The sequence below is a fragment of the Heterocephalus glaber genome, unplaced genomic scaffold (genome assembly GCF_053883595.1).
Source record: "Heterocephalus glaber isolate CG9 unplaced genomic scaffold, H.glaber_assembly_v1.0 deba00001813, whole genome shotgun sequence".
Classification (NCBI taxonomy): domain Eukaryota; kingdom Metazoa; phylum Chordata; class Mammalia; order Rodentia; family Bathyergidae; genus Heterocephalus; species Heterocephalus glaber.
In genome coordinates, this window is record NW_028258484.1 from 2,186,897 (window position 1) to 2,206,314 (window position 19,418).

Here is a 19,418-nt window from a genome sequence, read left to right on the forward strand (position 1 = left end):
AAAAAAAACTGCTTATGCCAAACACATATGCAAGCTGCATATCTCCAAATCCTACTGCATCTGTGCATCTGAAGCCTCAGCTGTTCTGGACATCTCGATGGGCCATGATGTAGCTTCAATACGAAGTACGCAAAAATTCACTGTTGGAAGGACCATCAGGAAACGAGCAAGAGGGCTTGTGCATGAAGAAAAGTGTACCCAGGACCACAGTTCATGTGCCAGCCTGGCCCCTGGTATTCAGAGACCTGTGTGCACTTGAACAGTCAGGCCAGGCCAGCAGGGAACCAGAGGATGAGGATCCCAGCCAGCTGTAGGAGCCTGCAGGGAAAACCTCATGACCAGGAAAGAGCACGCACACCTGAACACCCCCATTAGTAGGACTACAGTGGTCTGTTAGCTGGGACCAATAGCCTTTCTTTCATTCTTTCTTTTTTGGTTTTTTGAGACAGGGTCCATGTAGTTCAGGCTGGCCTTAAACTCACTATGTAGCCTAGGCTGGCCTCAAACTCATAGCAATCCTGCCTCAGCCTCTGAAGTGCTAGAATTACAGGAATGCCTGGCTCTCAACAGCCTAATATCCTGTATTCATTTCCTGTGTCTGCTATAACAAATTACCATAAATTTAGTGGCCAGACATGTAGTCTCTCAGAGTTCTAGTGGCCAGAGACTGGAATCAGCATCTTCACCCTCAGTGTTCCCTACCTGGGGTGCTGGCTCCACCTGCGCAGGGGGGCCATGGAGAAGGCACAGGAAGAGTAGGGAGCAGAGGTAAGAGTGAGCACATCAGGCACCACTGGCGCCCACCCTTGCTGGCAAGACGGGGTCAGGGCAAGGCCAGCACTGGCTAAGGCTTCTCAGGAGCATACTCTGCTTGCTGGCCTGGGTCCTACCTCTAGAAGCAGGTCCACATCTTCATCGAAGACAGCTCATTTAAGAGGTGGCTGCTGTGAAGTGAGCTGCCTGCCCCCACACCACTCTCACCAGATGGAGAAAAGACCCAATCATAAACTAGATGAAAACATGTCCTGTTCCATCCTGGGACTAAGGGCTCACATTAAATGAAAACAGACAGGAGCAGTGTGTTGCCGACGCAGATCTTGGCCTTCTGCAGATTAGCCTCAAGGGCAGTCACTGGGTGTCTGAGGCTCTGCATCAACAAGCCCCAATGCCCTGATCCTGGGATTACCAACTAGACTATACCAGGAGGGGTGTAACAAAGAGCCTTGGCAAACCACCCAGGACCACCTTCCACAGACACCCACAAGACAGGGGCCAAAGACCCCAAGCACTTCACCTGAAATCTTGATGGGGGCAAGGGGAGTCTCAAGAGAAAGGCTGTCGCAGGACCAGAGAAAGGCTTCAGGCCAGGCCCTTCTCCTCACCTTCCTCCAAGCACCCAGAGCCTACTGCCCACCATGTGAAGCCCTTGGGCCTCCACATGTCCCCTTGTGTCCAGACTGAGACGGTGCCTATCATCCTGATTTCAGGACCCGAGGGCCTGTTCTTGCCATCCAGCAGAGCATAAGCTCCTTTTCAGGAGGCCACATGTAGAAAAAGAACAATGAACCCAGGAAGAGGAGGTTTCACAAGAAAATGACTCTATGTTGACAGGGCAAACAGGGAAGCGAGCCCCTACAAGCCAGGCAATTGGCTTTATGAATAAAAAGGCTACTCATGAGAAGGTTGGGTACTTGAAGTCCTCACCACCAGGCAGCCTTCCTCTCAGGCTCTGGTGACACCAGGAGGGCCAGCTCTGCTGCTTGGACCATCCAACATCAGCCCAGGGCAGCCTGCTGGTGCAAGGCAGAAGCTTTAGCAGTGCGCCCTCATAGAAGCAAAGAAGGGGTTGGTAGGAAGGCAAGGAAGCAAGCATGGTAGGAAAGCAAGGAAAAGGATGGTGATGGATGCAAAAGGGCAGAGCAAAGCAGAGAAGCCATCCATCCATGTGTCTGGACAGCAGAAACCACCCCCCCACTCCATGCCAGGTTCACCTGCTGTGTTAGGTGCAAGAGCACTCACCACATTCCAGAAAAACGGATTGAAAGCAATGGTGAGAAAGGCCACCACAAAGCTGGGATCCAAGGGGTCCACGTAGTGCAGCAGCCAGGTCATGACGCAGAGATCTGCCTGCAAGGAAGAGCAGCATCAACCAGAGGTCACCCAGTGCCACTCAGAGATAGCGAGGACCTGGCCCAAACATGGAGACAAAGTTACCCTCCGGGAACAAGCCAGGAGGCTCAGGAACACCCACATCCAGCCAAGGTTACCACACTGTAGTCACAAATGGAGATAAAGAGCAAAAACCCAGTCAGCTGTGTCGTGCCCTGTCAGGAGGGCAGCTGGGCTGGCAGCTACAGAGGCGGGCATGGCACTCACGGGACAAGGAGCTCAGCAACTCTGAAGATGACCTCTTGCACCCCCAAAGGGAAGTGACACCAGGCCTGGTATGACTGGGGCCCTGCAGGAAAAGGGTCTCAGGGGTCCAAAGGAAACTCAGGAGACCAAAATGTATGTGAAGAGACACTTGGCCTTACCAAAAATCAGTAAAAGCAAATTACAAAAGTAATGTGCCTCTTCTCACCAAACTCAACAAGAAATCATCTAGAGTGTCGCTGAGGGTTGTGGATAGGATCTAGCAGACTGAAAAAGAATGTTGCCAGGTCTCCACAGCCCAGTGGCCCACATGCCACACACAAGCACATGTAAGCATACTCCTGCCAGCTTGCAGGAAAATGGTCACAACAATCAGAGATACCAAGCTGGACCAAGGTGAGGCTCACTGGTAGAGGCTTGGCTAGCACATATATTATATATAAAAAACATCCTGGATGCTGTCAACAGACAAATAGAGAAACACAATGTGGCCCGTGTATAAAATATCAAAGGCACAGTTTTAGCTCAGTGGTTCCAGCACCTTCCTTGAAAGTGCAAGGTCCCGAGTTCAATCCCCAGTACCAACAAAAACTAGATCCATGCTGGACATGGCAGCACACTCCTGTAATCCCGGCACTTAGGAGGTTGAGCCAGGAGGTCCTGGGCAACTGAGCAAGACCCTGTCTGTCTCAAAGTTTTTTAAATATATTGTTGGGGTTTTTTTGTTTTTTGTTTTTTGAGACAAGGACTCACTATGTAGTTCACGCTGGCCTTGAACTCACTATGTAGACCAGGCAGGCCTCCAACTCATAGTGATCCTCCTGCCTCAGCCTCCCCAGTGCTAGGATTACAGGCATATGCCACCATGCTCCGCTAAAATAAAAATTTTAAAAAGGGAAGAGATGTAGCTCAGAGGTAGAGTGCTTGCCTAGCACACACAAGGCCCTGGATTTAATGCCCCACACTCCAAAAAAACAAAGACGAAAATGTGATGTACTGAATCCATGATCCTGCTGCCTCTGAAGCAGAGCTTCTCAACCTCAGCACTGCTGACACTGGGGCCAGATGGTTGCACTGCAGGACTGTGCATTCTGGGATGTCTGGCAGCCCCACTACCCTCCACTCACTGATCTCCTACCAGTACAACAACCAAAACATGTCTCTAGACATTTCCAAAAGGCCCCCGGGAGCAAAGTCCCATGCAGTAAGACCCTGTGCTCTAGGGGCAAGAAGATGCCTTAAAAGGACACTTTCAACTTCTTTCTTTAAAAAAGATGAGGCACCTTTGACTTTTTTTGTTTAGTTTTGGTTTTTTGAGACAGGGTCTCACTATGTAGTTCAGGCTGGCCTTGAACTCCTGGCGATCCTCCTGCCTCAGCCTCTGAGTGCTGGGATTACAGACGTGCAGAACCACGCCCAGCCAACTTTGACATGTTGAGTGGTGAGTCCTAGCATTCTTCTTGAAACTTTTCCCTTTTTTTGTTTTAGAAAGAATTTAAAGCCAGGCACTTTGGCATTGGGCTATAATCCCAGGATTCTTAAGAGACCGAGACAGCAGGATCTCAACTTTGATCCCAGCCTGGGCAACTTAGCAACTGAGACCTTGTCTTGAAATTGTTTTTTAAACTTTTTTTTTTTTGGTACCAGGGATCAAACTCCGGACCTTGTGCTTGTGAGGCAGGCAGTGGAACCACTAAGCTAAATTCCCGGCCTGTTTTTTAAACTTTTAAAAGGGCTGTGAAGATCCTAAGATCCTGTGAAGCCTTACTTCAACCAAAAACAAACAACAAAAAACAAAAAAAAAGAAGGAAAGGAAGAAAATAGCAGATGTCTCTTCGAATACAATTAAAAGTAAAAATCACAGTAGAAGATACAGTAAGGGATAACCCTCACTGTGGTGACCTTTCCCAGGCCTGCTGTGATGGGGTGTTTTGCTTTGTTTTATTTCAGAGTATAATAAATTCTTTCAAAAAATGTTTTATCTTCCACTTTTCAGGGTGGAGTGCTGCTCTGCATTGCCTGTACCCTACACACCTACAGGGCTCCCAGCCCAAAGGACCAGCAGTAGCCTTCTCCCCAGTTCTTGCTTCACCAAGCAACTGCTTCCTGGCTAAGCTCAGCCTGCCATTCAAACAGCACTGCTGAATGTGACAATAGGAGCATTCTAAAAAGTCACTAGGGGTGCTCACTTTGGCAGCACATAGACTAAAAAGTCACTAGGGACTAGGTGTCAATATGAAGCCATCTTCCACTCTGGCCTCCTTGCCCAGTCAGCCTCATTTCTCAGGCAAATCTTCACCTCGCTATGGGGCCAAGGCTGGAGCTAAGTAGGTATTAGAAGCTCAGATACAGGATACAGTGGTCCCCCTTGACCATGAGCCGTACATCCCAAGATCCACAAGCGCAATAATATGCACAGAACCCACTTGGGAAATGGCAGAACAGTGAGCCATTCAAAGCACAGCCTTGCCCAGGGCTGACCCCAGGACTAGGCAGTGCATGGGCATCCAACTAGCCCACCAGATCCCTGGAGCTGCTAAGCTCCTGCAGCAGCATAGCAGAGCTCTCTGGCAAGCCCCTCAGCAATGCAGGGCTGAGGCAGGGAGCACCATGTGACCCAGGGCACACACCACTCCCGAGAGACACCTGCCCTGACAGGAAAGAATGGGACAGAGGCCAGTTAAGCACATCTACAGCTTCTAGATTCAGGGGCTCAATGGGAGCACCAGTTTTTCTTCTTTGACAATAACATTTATTAAGCACCCTCTGACTACAAGGCCCTGCACACTGATGGCTGGGAGCAGATGGACAGGTGTGGGGAGTGGAAGGCACTGGCCTAGGACCAGACTCCTGACTTTGTGGTCACTTCTTCAATGTGAACAGCATACTCTCAGCCAGTGGGAAGCCCTCACTCACCTCCACCCCTTCTCCTGATCACCATCTCAACCTCCAGCCGGAACCTCACCTTGCCTCTGCCACTGTCCCACCTTGCCTCATTCTCCTGTCCAATCACCTAATCTGTCTTCCTACCTCATAAGTAGCCACCCAATCCATGTCCAGCATCCTAATCCCAGGTATAGCAAACGTCCCTGATAGGGCCTCACGACCCACTGGCCACCCTCACCCCAGCCCTCCTGACCTACACATGGTGCACCACTCCTAGCACACACTGACTGGCAGCCTGAGTCACACCCACTCACAGGCAGACCTCCCACAGCCTGGCCAGTCCTTCACCTGCCACCCCAACCATTCACTCACACAGGCCCTTTCACAACGCACATGCCTGTAATGTCCCTCTGTACCTCACTAGCAAACTCCTATTCATCCCTCAAGACCCAGCTGAAGTATTTCTCTACCTTCCACCTAAGGTACTCACTGTGTCCTTATTGTATGCCTATTGCACTTATTTTATTATTATTCCTGTTTCTGTAACAGTTCCTCAGGCTAGAGACTATTTTTTTATTGATATTTTTGTCTCTAGTACCCACCTCCCTGCCAACACAGAGTAAATGTTTGCTGAGTGGCGGCTGCATTTCACCACCAGTACAGCTTGAGGGCTAATGGTTGTCTCTAAGGGGCTCTCAGCCACCTGTGGTCTCCTCCAATCTGGCTTTGGAAGGAGGTACAAAATTGCCAGAGCAGCCCCTATGGAGATTCTGCAAGCAAGCGGGCAGCCAAGCAGCCTGGGATAATTAACAAAGTCCTCTGAGGAAAGGGGCATAGGTTCTTGTGAAGCTACAGAGCCTGATTCAGCAGCCACTCAGACACTGGGCATCACAGATGGTTGTTTTTGGGGGGGGTTTTGGTGCCAGGGATCGAACTTGGGTCCTTGTGCGGCAGGCGGTGAAACCACTGAGCTAAATCCCCAGCCCAAGACGGTTGTTTTTATGACACATTTTGGGGCTGAGCCATGGGGAAGGTTGGGAAAGGAGAGCGCTCTCCAAGGTTTTGAGACCACAGGGATGAAACCTCAGCCAGAGAGCCTAAAGTCCCTGGTTGAGGTTCATCTGTCCCTAGGTGTGCAGCTGAGTGGTAGGTGTGTTGGGAAGAACACCAAGGATTCAGGGCCATGGCTAGGGGTAGGAGGCCTTGCCCTGAATGTCACTCCCCACACACCCCTGCAGCCACCACAATCCCTCTTTGCCCATAAGCCAGCACTCCCCATACTCTGGGCCCTGCAGCTCCCCATTAAGGACAACTGGGGGGCTGGGGTGTGGCTCAGTGGTAGAACACATGTCTCACATGTACCAGGCCCTACAGGTCCCATCACAATACAGCAAAGAAAAAAAAGAAAGTCCCCATAGGAGTTTACAGGGCACTCTACTGATGAGGATTTTTTGCTAGCCAGAACACCCCTTGAAGGAGCGTTCTACATGAGGCACCATTCTTCTGCACTAGAATTCTCCAGTCCTCAGTTCTCCTGAGGTACTGAATGTCAACGTGATAGAAACTTGCTCCCCACAGGAAGGGTCTGCAGTGGGCTGCAGTTGAGTCTCACTGAGCAGAAAGACATGAGATAGATGCTTCCATCCTCCTCCTCATTTTACAGAGGACTAATCTGAGGGCAGCAGCTGCCCAGGTGCAGGGTTCCAACCAGTGCTATCTCCCAGAGGATGCTCGGGGCACTCCTGTTACTGCTGCTGGTAAACTGCCAGGCTCCAGATGGGCACATGGCACTGGCTGTATACCTACCAAGCTAGTGGCAAGAGTAAGACAAGTGTGCACTGCACCAGGACCACCAGCTTGCCCCACCTGCCTAGCTACTCCAGGACTACCCTCGGGCCCCCTGGGTTTGTGGGGCCTGACACTGAGCCACAGAGTAGGGACAGACTTACCCAAGGCAAAGAGGAAAGAAGGGAGAGTATGAACTGCAAGGCAGACTCCCATCCAGTCTAGGGCAAAGAGCACAGGGGGAAAGGTCTGGAGACACGGTGCTGAGGACCAGGCACGGTCCTAGGTATGGCTCTGAGAGGGTTCCGCCCTACAGTGGTGGCCTGGGGAGCCAGGAAAGGTTGGGTACATGATAGGAGAGGGGAACAGGTCATCTTCCAGACACATTCGTGCCCCTGCACCCTGTTGTGGGAACTCTCCCCTATCTTCTCATGGGGCCTGGGAAGAACACTCTTGCTTGAAATCTTTAAGAAATTGTAGTCTTCAGGAGAAGGAGGCTTGATTTGTTCTATGAAGGTCAAAGACCAAAATGAGCAGGTCAAGGACATCACTAATCCCAGTTACCAAGATCAGCACATACTTTATTTCTTACAACCCTCAACCACCTTAAAAGAAAAGTCCTATTGTTACACTCACACTGCAGACAACAGGCTTGAAGCAGCCTCAGACCCAACCAGAGAGGGGAGAGGCAGCCTTGGCCAACCCACCCCTCTAGATTCCCAGCAGAAAGCCCCACAAGATGTGGGCCTCAGAGCCCAGGGGAGGACCTGGCCTCACCCCAGTTGACAAGGATAAAAGTTTGTGTTTCTGGGTTCTGAAAAATATGCTTTGCTTCAGCTTCTGGGAGCCCAGGTGAAAAAAGGAACCTGAAGCATTGAAAGATTAACCAACTGCCAGGCATGGTGGCACACCACTTGAGAAGCTGAGGCAGGATGATAGGAGGGAGTTCGAGGCCTAACAAAGCTGAATCCAGAAGTAACTGATGTCTACTCAGGTCTTCCAATTAGAGCCAAACTGATCAAAACTGGAACACAATTCCACTGCCCCTCCTCTGCCCAGGTCCCCATGCCCTGGTCAGCTTGCCTCTGACCGGAAGAAAAAGATCCATCTGGTACCCTGGGTCACCTTGAGGACTTATGTTGCCCAAAGAAAGGCCTGCTTAGCAGGGAAGAATGATTAATGGCTCAGAGTAGAATTCGGGCACAGAGGGGAGCTTTCCTGGCTCCCTAGTCCCCAGCAAGGACAAAAAGAGGTCCCTTCTTGATTGCCATTAGTGATCTACTCCTGAGGGCAGGCCTCCATCCTGAAACTGGATGTGTGGAGAAGAACAAAAGGCCCATGTCAGAATAAGTGGTGTAAGGGAGTCCAGGGCTCGGCCTCTCAGCAAGTATCAGGCTCCCTCAGTCACTTCTGCAACTCGAGGGTACCTCAACTAAAGATAGCCCCTACCCGCTCCCAGCCTAACTTCATCCAAGCATCGGAAGTCCTGGCTTTCTGCCACCCAGGCACTCTAAGAATGGACTCCCCCTCCAGGTCACAAGCTGGAGAAAAGTGAAGGGCTGACCAAAAGAAGGAGCCACCTACCAGAGTCAGGAGGAAATGTCAGCTGAGCTCCAGGGATGGCTCAGGTCACCTGGGTCACAGATGAATAGGCTCAGCAACAGCCCTACAGCAACAGCCCCACGGGTGTGTACGGATGAGGCTCATAGCAGTTTCACCTCACCAAGGGCCCTGGGATCTCTTCAGAGCAATGTCCTCTTGTTAGCGAATGATTTGCAGCGGGTCAATAGCACCTGGGTACATTGTGACATTCAAACAAACAACAGGGGCCTAAGAGAGTCAAAGTCACATCGATCCCACGCAAAGGACTAACCATTGTTGCACTAACGTGCACATTAAAGAACAGGAGGAAGTGGGTGAGGGCTGTCCAGAGCAGGGAGAGGGTACACAGGCAGGACCCATTATTCTGCAAAATATGCCTCTAGAGTCACAGCCCTTGACCTTTCCTGGGCTGCACAGGTGCCCGGTATTGCCCGTTCACTCAGTCAATGTTCATCTGGAAATTGTGATGCAGAGCCCTGTGCTTGGCAGAGTCATAGTGTGTCTGAGTCTTTGTCCTCTACATTTATGGCCTGTAGGAGGAAAGATGTGCAGTATTAAGGCACACTTTACCTCTTTCTTCTACACTGAGTAGAAGGAAGGACTCAGCTTTGGTAGCTACTATCTGGGCCAAGACCAGGGCTCCACCACAGCCCCAGGGGGACCATGGATAAGCCGCTCACAATCAACCTGGGCCCAGATTTCCTCCCCTGAGACCACTCCTACCCCAGAATACATTATGGACAGAAGCATGAAGAAGTATGAGAGTGCAGGTTGCTCTGATGCCAAGGTTACTCCATCCCTTTCCTCTCTGTTTGCTTCACCAAAACTCACAGATAGAAACCTGGCCTCCCTCACCTGCTAGAGGGCCCTCCAAGGAAGATACATGTCCTAGAGCAAGGGGCAGAGAGAGGACACTGACCCAAGGTATATCAGCACAAGACTGCAATTCAAGGGCAAGCAAGCCCTGGACAGCAGGCACCACCTTAAGACAGGAGGGGAGGATGCTAGAACATCACAGTGCGATAACAATCTCTAATGTACCAATTTGCTGTGGATGGTTCCTGAGCAGTCACCACTTTCAGGTGTTCCTAATCACACCATAAAATAAAATGGCCCTAATACCACATTAAATTTTTAAAAATAAATAAAAAGTTCTAGGTCTGCAAATGTAGCTCGGCGGTAAAATGCTTAGCTAGCATGTGCCAGGCCCAGGATTCTAGCCTCAGCATAATAAAATAAACAAAATTGCTCATGGCTGGGTCAGGTGCCACAAATCCTAACTCCTTTCAGGCAAGTTAGAAGTCTTCATTCATTCATTCTTCACTCAAAAGGCATGTCCTGGGCCAGGCATGGTGGCACACGGTTATAATTCCAGCACTGGAGAGGCCGAGACAGGAGGATCGCTGCAAGTTCCAGGCCACCTGGGCTACATAGTGAGTTCAAGGCCAGCCTGAACTACATAGTGAGATCCTGTCTCAAACAAAGGCATGTCCCGGGCCAGGTACAAAACAGTGCTGATGGTTCACGTGCTCTCTCCTCAGCAGGGGTATCACCTGGTGTGGGATCCATGGGTGGGACCTGATCCCTCCATCTTAAGAGCCGCTGCTCAGCCCCCTGCTGCATTGTGAACGTCAGGCCCCATTTCCACCCATGCACCTTCCTGAGCCCAGGGCAGAACCTACTAAGCTGGTGGTATAGCACACATTTTTTTTTTTTTGAGACAAGATCTTCCTGTGTAGTCCAGGGTGGTCTTAAACTCACTATGTAGTCCAGGCTGGCCCCTAACTTGTGGCAAGCCTTCTGCCTCAGCCTTCCACATGCTGAGATCACAGGTGTGCACCACTACGCTCAGCTACTGCATACATTTATCTAACCACACATTACATGTTGAGATCAGTAAGCTATTAAACTTCACTGAGAAGTTTGCCAAGTGCCAAGCTCTGCCACAGGACATTAATGAGGCAGGCAGAATGGTCATGAGATAGGCACCCAGCAGGCAACCTTTCTCTTGGTTTCCTACTCATAAAATGGCAATGACAGAGGCACTACTGTGGTCATCATGGAACTGTCAGAGATTATACAAGTTGATGCCAGGAAAGCACCTGGCATGGGGTCTGGAGGCCAACAAAGCTCAACTGATGTCACCATCTGGTTGTAAGCTATTACCATAGTGTTATTTAGTCCACACACCAACCCAGTGTGGTCTGCCCATGTCTCAGATTAAAAGTTAAGATAATAAATGAAGCAAAACCAGACATTAGTAAGTCAGGCATACCTGTGGGAGGCTGAGGGGCAAGGATCACTTGAACCCAGGGGTTGGAAGCCAGCCCAGGCAACACACCAAGACCCATCTCCTAAAAACAATTTGGAAAATTAAAGACAAAATGGACAGCATTAACAGGTGAAATAGACAAATCAATGATTCTAGTTAGGGACTTCCATCCTTCTCTCTCAGTAATGGACAGAATAAATACACAGAAAACCAGCAAGGATACAGCTGATCTGAACAAGGCTATCATCAACCCCTGGACCAACCTGACATTCACAGAGCACCTGTGAAAGGAGCAGCTCGCCCTGTTCTTCTCCAGGTGGTATGGAACATCCACCAACACAGCCCACATTCTCAGGCATAAGGCAATCTTACGTTTAAAAGAGCGGAAAACATACAAAGGATAACCCAAACCACAACGGAATCAAGTAAGAAACCAGTAACAAAAAAGGTATCTGTAAAATACACACATAGGACCAACAGGAACTTTCAAGGGAAATTTTAAAATATTTTGAAATGAATGAAGATGAAAATAGCAGCATATCAAAAGCTATAAGCTGTCGCTAACGCTGGGGCTAAGAGGAAAACAGTTTACATCAGTTAAATAAAAAAAAAAGTCTCAACTCAGTAATATAAGCTTTGCCTCTAAGAAATTAGAGAAAGGGGCGAATTTAGCTCAGTGGCACCGCGCCTGCCTTGCAAGCACAAGGTCCTGAGTTCAATCCCCGGTACCGGGGAAAAAAAAAAAGAAAGAAATTAGAGAAAAAAGAGTAAATTAAACCGAAAAGGAAGCATAGGTCATAACTAAAAGACAGCCAGGCATGGTGGTGCACACCTGGAATCCCAGCACTCTCAGGAGGCTGAGGTAGGAGGATCAAAGGGAGTTCGAGGCCAACCTGAATTACATAGAAAGACTTTGTCTCAAAACACCAAACAGATAGATAGATAGATAGATAGATAGATAGATAGATAGATAGATAGACAGACAGATGGACAGATAGGGAAACATAAATATAGAAATAGAGATAAAGATAGAGATATGGCGGAGAGTAGAGCTGTAGTTTAGTGCAAAGGCCCTGGGTTTAGTCCCCAGAACCAAAAAAAAATGTGTAGTAGGCAAACCTTTCCTTGAAAGGTATTTGCAGAATTTGTATCTTGAGTGTCCCCCAAAGGCTTATGTGTTAAATGCTTGGTTCCCAGCCTGTGGTGTTATTAGGAGGTGGTAGAACCTTTAAGAAGCCAGGCCTAGTCAGAGGAAGTTTGGTCTTCACCATACCCTGTTCCTATCCCCACTGGACTGATCAAGGAATGGAGAAGCACGCTGCATGACACTGACCCTGAGTTGGTGACAGCATCACCCATTTGCTCCTGAGAGCAGGGCAGTCCTTATAGAAAGGGACCTGATGGAAAGGGCCCACCTGGACTCTGCCCTGGCTCTGAGGTCTCTGGGTATTCTGCCAGCCTGGGCACCCCAAGAAGCCAATGCTCTGACTGAGGCCCCTTGGGGTCATCCTCTGAGTGCTGGAGGTGCCCCTACCTCTGGATAGCAAGGGGGCAGGTACCTGCCAGGGTGAGGGGCACAGCTGTAGAATCGCATGGCAGGAAAGGTGTTATGGTTTAGATCTAGACCATCCTCCAATGCTCTCTTGAGCTCAGAGGAAGGGTTTTTGGAAGGTGATTAGATCACAGGGCACATAGTGTGTTCAACTGCTCATTCATAATGAGTTCAATTGCCCACATTTCCACCTGACCTTTCCCTCCTGTCAGATCAGTGGTGACATTAGACTCTTATAGGAACATGATGCAACTGTGAATTGTACATTCAAGGGATCTAGGTTATATGCTTTTTTAATGCCAGATGATTTGAGGTGGAGCTGAAGCTGTGATGCCAGTGGGGCAGGGTGGGGGTGTGTGCAAATACAGATTAACATTAGCAAAGAGATTTGACAACCCAGAGACCATAATAAACCAAGTGCTACCAGACTCATATCAAAACCTAATCAGTGAGTGCCAAATGACAAGCTGTATGTGGTAGTAGGCTTTAAGTCAGAATTGATACTTATTTTAGTCCATGTGTGGCCTGCCCATTATTTTATTTACTATTTCCACCTACATCTCTTTCCTGCACTGTGCACTTGCCTAAATTGCAGTTTTATTAAGCCCACAAGCTAACCCTAAACAAAGTAAAAAATAAATGTCACTGGAGAGCTTCTTTGAAAAGGGGGAAAGACCCAAAGATGAGACAGCAGAAGTTCTGAGCTTACTGCATTTACTTTTTTTTAAGTAGTGACAAAGTTTATGTGAAAAAAGGGAGAAACTAGGCCAGGGATTTAGCTCAGTGGTGCCGTGCCTCCCTTCCAAGTGCAAGGTCCTGAGTTTGATTCTTGGTACTGGAAAAAAGGAGGGGGGGACTAGTCCTACAGAGTGAAGTTGGGCAGAGGAAAAGAGGAAAAAGCAAAATAAAAGTACGCCCTGGAGGACACAGGGCAGGTTATCATGAAGAAAGTCATGGTAGCCAAGATTACTACATTTTTTAAAAAAATACCAAGAGTCCACTCAAATTATTGGTTCACTGCAATGAGATATTCACATTCTCCAAGCCCTCTTTGTATAATATGTGGTGACCAGCTATCCAGCAAAGCTATAAAACCTTCAAAACTGCTTCACCACGTGGAGACTAAGTAAGCACCCTGTATTAAAAGATAAGCCTTTGGAGTTTTTCAAAAGAAGAAAATGTGAACATGAAGAACAGAAGTAATTATTGAAGACCACCACTTCATCAAACATGTCTGCACTGAGAGTATCATTCTTAGTGGCTAACTGCATTGCTAGAGCTAAGAAGCCCTTTACTATTGGTGAAGACTTCATCCTGCCTGCTGCTAAAGTCATTTGTCATGAGCTTTTAGGAGAGGTTGCAGTTCAAAAGGTGGCATGTCTTCCTCCTTCAGCTAGCACCATAACTAGACAAATTGATGAAATAGCAGAGGATCTTAAGGCACACTTGTTAGAAAGGATTAGTAAGTTGCTGTGGTACCCAATCCAGATTGGAGAGTCTACCAATGATGACAAGGTAACAATGTTTGTTTTTGTGCAATATATTTTTCAGGAATATATACATGAAGAGATGTTAGGTGTACTTTTGTTGTCAACCAAGACCACAACTGCAGAACAATTCAAGTTTTTCAATGATCATATATCAGGAAAATTGAATTGTTCATCTTGTGTCAGTATATGCACCGACAGGGCAACTGCCTTGACTAGGTGGCTTTCTGGTTTCACTACTCAAGCCAAAGTGGTCAGTCACTTCAGAATGTGAGTCTAGACACTGTCTTATCCTTAGAGAAATTCTGGCTAGCAAAAAAAATGTCACCTAAATTTAACAATGTTTTGCAGGATGTGATTAAAATTTATCAACCACATTAAAGTACATGATCGTGAGCCTGTAATCCCAACACTAGGGAGGCTGAGGCAAGAGAATCACTGTGAATTCAAATCCAGCCTAGACTACATAGTGAATTCAAGGTCAGCCTGAACTACAGAGTAGAGACCCTTCCTCAAAACAAACAAGGCCAGGGATGTAACTCAGTGTGCCGTGCCTGCCTGGCAACCACAAGGTCCTGAGTTTAATCCCCAGTAGCACAAAAAAAAAAAGGTAAAAAACAAACAAAAAAGTAGATGCCTTTAACTCATATCTATTCATGAAGCTCCATGAGGAGATGGACACAGAGCATACACATCTGTTCTTATATGCAGAACTGAGATGGCTTTCTAAAGGTAGATCACTGGCCAGAGTTTTTGAGTGATGAGAACTCCTTCAGAGATTTATTTTAGAAAAACAGTTACCACTGGCAGCACATTTCAGTGATGCAGCAGGGATTGCAAAATTTGCATACTCATGTGCCATATTCAACCTGCTCAACAAACTTAATGTGTCAATTCAAGGGAGAATGACAACTGTGTTCAAGTAAGCAAATAAAGTGGCTACACTCAAAGCCAAACTGAAATTATGGGGGCGAGGAGTGAACATCAGAATTTTTGACATGTTTCAAATATTAGCAGAGATTTTAAAAGAGACTGAGAGCCAGAGCTTTCTTTCTCTCAGCTGGTGAATGACCACCTATCTCAGCTTTCAAAAGAGTTTGAGCATTATTCCCCAACCACAAAAGACCTGACTATGAAGGAATGGATCCTTGACCCATTTGTGAATAAGTCAGTAAAATGACTTTGTCCATGCTAGAAAAGGATATGGATTAAAGCCAAGGTGGAATATCCTGATATTAACTACAAAAGCACTGAAAATCCTGCTTCCATTTCCAACATCATATCTTTGTGAAGCAGAGTTTTCTGCAGTGACAGCAACCAAAACAAGATTATGGAGTAGCCTGGATATATGCAAAACACTTTGAGAGTCACTGTCTCCCATCACCTCCAGATGGGACCATGTAGTTGCAGGAAAACAAGCTCAGAGTTCCCACTGATTCTACATTACGGTGAGTTTACAATAATTTCACTATGTATTAAAATACAATAATAATAAAAATAAAGTGCACAATAAATGTAATGAGCTTGAATCATCTGAAACCACATCCCCTCACCCCCATCTGGAAAATTTTGTCTTCCATAAAATTGATCCCTGGTGCCAAAAGCTTGGGGACCGCTGCTTTAAATCGTCTCTAGATTTACAATGTAAATGCTATGTAAATAATTATACCACATTGTTTAGAGAATCATGACAAGAAAAGGTCAGCAGGGCCGGGGATTTAGCTCAGTGGTTCCGCTACCTGCTTCACAAGGGAAAGGTCCTGAGTTCAATCCCCAGTACCAAAAAATAAATTAAATTAAATTAAGATAATAAATTTGTATAAAAAAAGAAAGAAAAGGTCTGTACATGTGCATTACAGTTGCAATTTTTTTCAATCTATGGTTGGTGAGATATGCAGATACAGAAGCTCCAGATGCAAAGGGCCAACTGTATGTTGGTAAAAGTATTTTTTTACATTTCTTTTCTATTTTCTATTTCTTTTTATGTACTGCATCTACCAAATGGGTTTTATTTTTCCTTTTTTCCCCACAGTGCTGAGGATGGAAGTCAGGGCCTCACACATGCTGGGCAAGTACTATAGTACTGGCTACACCTCTAGTCCAGAATTTTACATTACATATGGGACACATGATGTTTCCATGGGAAAGCACCAGGAACCTGCAGCTCAGGTACCCACCCGGTGAAGAAAAACCTTAAAACATTCTCAGGCTAGGGCCAGGGGTGTAGCTCAGCGGCACAGCGCCTGCCTGGCACATGCAAGGTCCTGAGTTCCATCCTCAGAATCAGGGGGGAAAAAAGTTCAAAGGCTGGAGACCGATTTTATCTTAAACCCAGAGATTTTGACTCAAGAAGGAGACCTAGCACATAAGACAAATATATAATGTTATACGTTGATGTTGTTGTTAAAGAAAAATCCCTTGGAAGCAGGAAACTTAAGTGTACCAACAGAGTAGCAGTTAGTTAACAAGGGTCATCCTGACCTGTCCTGGAAATGCTCCAGTTTTTCCCAGCTGCATGGCCCAGCCCTGTCAGACTCCAGAGAGGGTGGAAAAATGGCAGGAACACCCTCTCCACACGTAACCAGGTAACCTTCCCATCCATAGGCTGCACCTTTCACCTCTTGGTTCAGGTCTATAACACAGGCTTGGCTCCTATTATCTTGGGGCAGGCCAGTGATCCCCTATCATTGCTGGAGGTCTGATGGGACACTGACCTTTACATTCTGCCCTGAGGTTCCATAGCTTCCTCTTCACAAGTTCACGGTGAACCACCCTCCAGAAAGCACCCTCCCCTAAGTCAGGGCCCTTTCCATCTTTGATGTACTGGGGTAGAAAATATGAATCATTGCCTTGACCTTGTGGGTCACAAACTAATTACTATCAATAGTGGGAAATTCCAAGGATTTAATTGGATAGATAATCCTCCCAAGAGAGGGTCTGCAGGGTGGCTCCAGGGGCTGGTGATAACCTGTGTCCTGCTGGGTGGTCACAGCAAACAAAGGATCTGTACACATATGACCTATCATCCAACTGAACGGATGCTATCCTTCAATGAAAAATCTGCTAAAATGAGAAAACTAGTCTCCTCTGCCCTCTGCTGTCTACCCATCCTTACCAATTATCTTATCCACCCTCAGACCCTCAAGGACTGTACACCTGCTTTCTTCAACCAGGAAATCTTTCCCCACTGGTATATCTCAGGAACTTCCCTCACAAACCCTCCCACGGCTACTCCTAACAGGCAGACCAGTCCTCCTCACCTTGGTACTGGGGATTAAACCCACGGTTTCACACTGAGCTATATACCCAGCCTTATTTATTTACTTATTTAGAGACATGCTCTCATTAAATTCTCACGTTGGTCTCCAACTTGCCATCCTCCTGCTTCAACTTCCCAAGGTGCTGGGATTACAGGCTTGAGTCCAGAGAGCTTCCTATTTCCAACCCCACATCTTCATAAGAATGTTAGCTTGGCACTAGTAGGCCCTTAAGTGTCCAGCACCAGGCCCTTGGTAAATAATGGCTGTATCCATGAATAAATGAATCCACACACCCATGAGTAATGAATAAAGAGAACAAATGAACTGGATTAGAGGTTGCTTCAAGCAGAGATACTGTATAGCTGACAGACTGACAGCCAGGCATGGTGGCACATGCCTGTGATTCTAGCACTTGGGAGACTGAGAGGCAGGAGGATCAGCACAAGTTCGAGGCCAGCCTGGGCTGTATAATGAGATCTTGTCTCAAAAAAAAAAAAAAAAAGTGGCTGGTAAAAAGGTAAATGAAGAATCTAAGAAGTAGCCTTGATAGAAGGGAGAATGGAGAATGCAGGAATTGGGAGCCCAGAGAGGTGCTGAGAAAGGTAAACTCTCCAGCCCATGACTCTGTTGAGGGCCTAGCCATGTTCCCAGACACCAGGCTCATCCTCCCATCCCAGCCCGATGCTTTCCAGTCTCTGCCCCAGAAGGAAGGAGCTGGCCAGCAGCCTCCTGAGGTCAGGGGTAGAGGAGCCAGAGTTCTGCCCTGCCTGCAGAGATGGAGTGGGAGAATGGGACCTGACTGTTCCCACACATCCGGGCTCTCACCATCCACACACCATGCTTCTCCTCCATGCCTGCACACACTCTCACACTCCCAGACACGCACTGTCACAGCAACTCTGCCCACACAATCCTAAACACAACAATCCCAAAGTCTCACATGCAAAATGCCAGATACACATAATCCCAGAGACTCATACACAAAATCCCAGATTCACATAATCCCAAATTCACACAACCTCAGAGACGATTCCCCGGACTCACATAATCTCAGAGACAAACATGCACACACAGCCCCCAAAACTCCCCACCCTCTGACACGTTATTCTAGAGTTTATACACTTGCGCGCGCGCGCGCACGCACACTAGCCGCTGCCTGGCACCGGTCGCCCCGCCCCGTTGTTTGGTAACGGGCCCCGCCCACTAGGCGTTGGAGGCGGGGTCTACTAGCCCCGCAGTCTTCCCCATCCCTCTTAGGTGTCCGCAGCTTCCCAGGACAATTAGTACCTTTCTGTAGTTGATATTGCCCAAGCCTCCGCAGCAGTCGGGGCCCGATGCAGTAATGCTCATGGTTTTGGCTCCCTGGCCCGCAGTTTCTTTCACCCGGCGGCCCGCCGCAGGAGGGACAGCACGGGGGCCTCGCGCAGCCAGCCACTCACCCCTGGAGTCGGCCCCATCGCGCTGAGGAAGCGCTGCCCGCCGGGGCGCTTTCTCGGTGACCCCGAGTCCTTTGGCCTTCTGGGAAATGTAGTTCCAGAGCCCCATCTTGTTGGACGCGCCTGGCTTCTCGGTGAGCCGAAAACTACAAGCCCCAGGGTCCGTCGCGGCAGAGCTTGCAGATTCTGAGACGGCCAGGCAGTGGTGTCCCTCTGATCCCTTGCCCCTGGACCTGAACCCCCAAACTGACCTGCAGCGCTGGGACTAGATGCTAGGTGCCCCGTGCCATAGGTATAAGTAATTTCCCGCGCAGCTGTCTGCCCCTCATCCCCACCCCATCCTGCAGTCTCAGACTTTGGCAAGTCCGTTGCCCCTCCTACCCGCTCTGAGATTCGCTTTTGCCTGGAGGCGGTGCAGGCCGACACTAGCTGCTCCTCCGGACGCTGCCCCCCCTCCCCCACGGCTCCTTGGATCTTTTGGCTCAGCCAGAGACCCCTATTCCACTAACGCAAGATCCCTGTCCTCACTGTCTCCAAACGAAGACAAAAAACAAAAAAGGATTATAATGTGGATAAGTAATTTTATATTTTAAATTCCTCGAAACTCAGGAATTTAGTAGGGAGGGACTACATTCCATGTTGCCTGAGGAACTTTATTCTGGATCCAAAATCCTAGTCCACTGCCTATTCTTATCTACGTGAAGGAGTGTGGTGGTGCAGGCCTGTAATCCCAGCACTTAGGAGACTGAGGCAGGACAATTACCA

At 48.2% G+C, this 19,418-nt stretch overlaps 1 protein-coding gene across 8 annotated transcripts in view; it reads right to left on the reverse strand.

Annotated features, from left to right (window-relative positions):
* Pemt (phosphatidylethanolamine N-methyltransferase) overlaps positions 1-18,956 on the reverse strand; it is an 89,025-nt gene extending 70,069 nt beyond the window's left edge. Inside the window, exons 1-3 of one of the 8 annotated variants that reach the window (XM_087203926.1) lie at positions 18,505-18,679; positions 10,922-11,000; positions 2,020-2,127 (exon numbers count right to left, since the gene is read on the reverse strand). In XM_087203926.1, the coding sequence (XP_087060052.1) occupies positions 2,020-2,112 (93 nt within the window). In that variant the 5' untranslated portion in view covers positions 2,113-2,127; positions 10,922-11,000; positions 18,505-18,679. Of the gene's footprint in view, positions 1-2,019; positions 2,128-8,628; positions 8,825-10,921; positions 11,001-18,504 lie in introns of those variants that run through there. The other 7 variants (XM_087203924.1, XM_004868714.4, XM_004868715.4 and 4 more) reach the window with 7 other exon arrangements.
* Between the last annotated feature and the right edge of the window lie 462 nt (positions 18,957-19,418).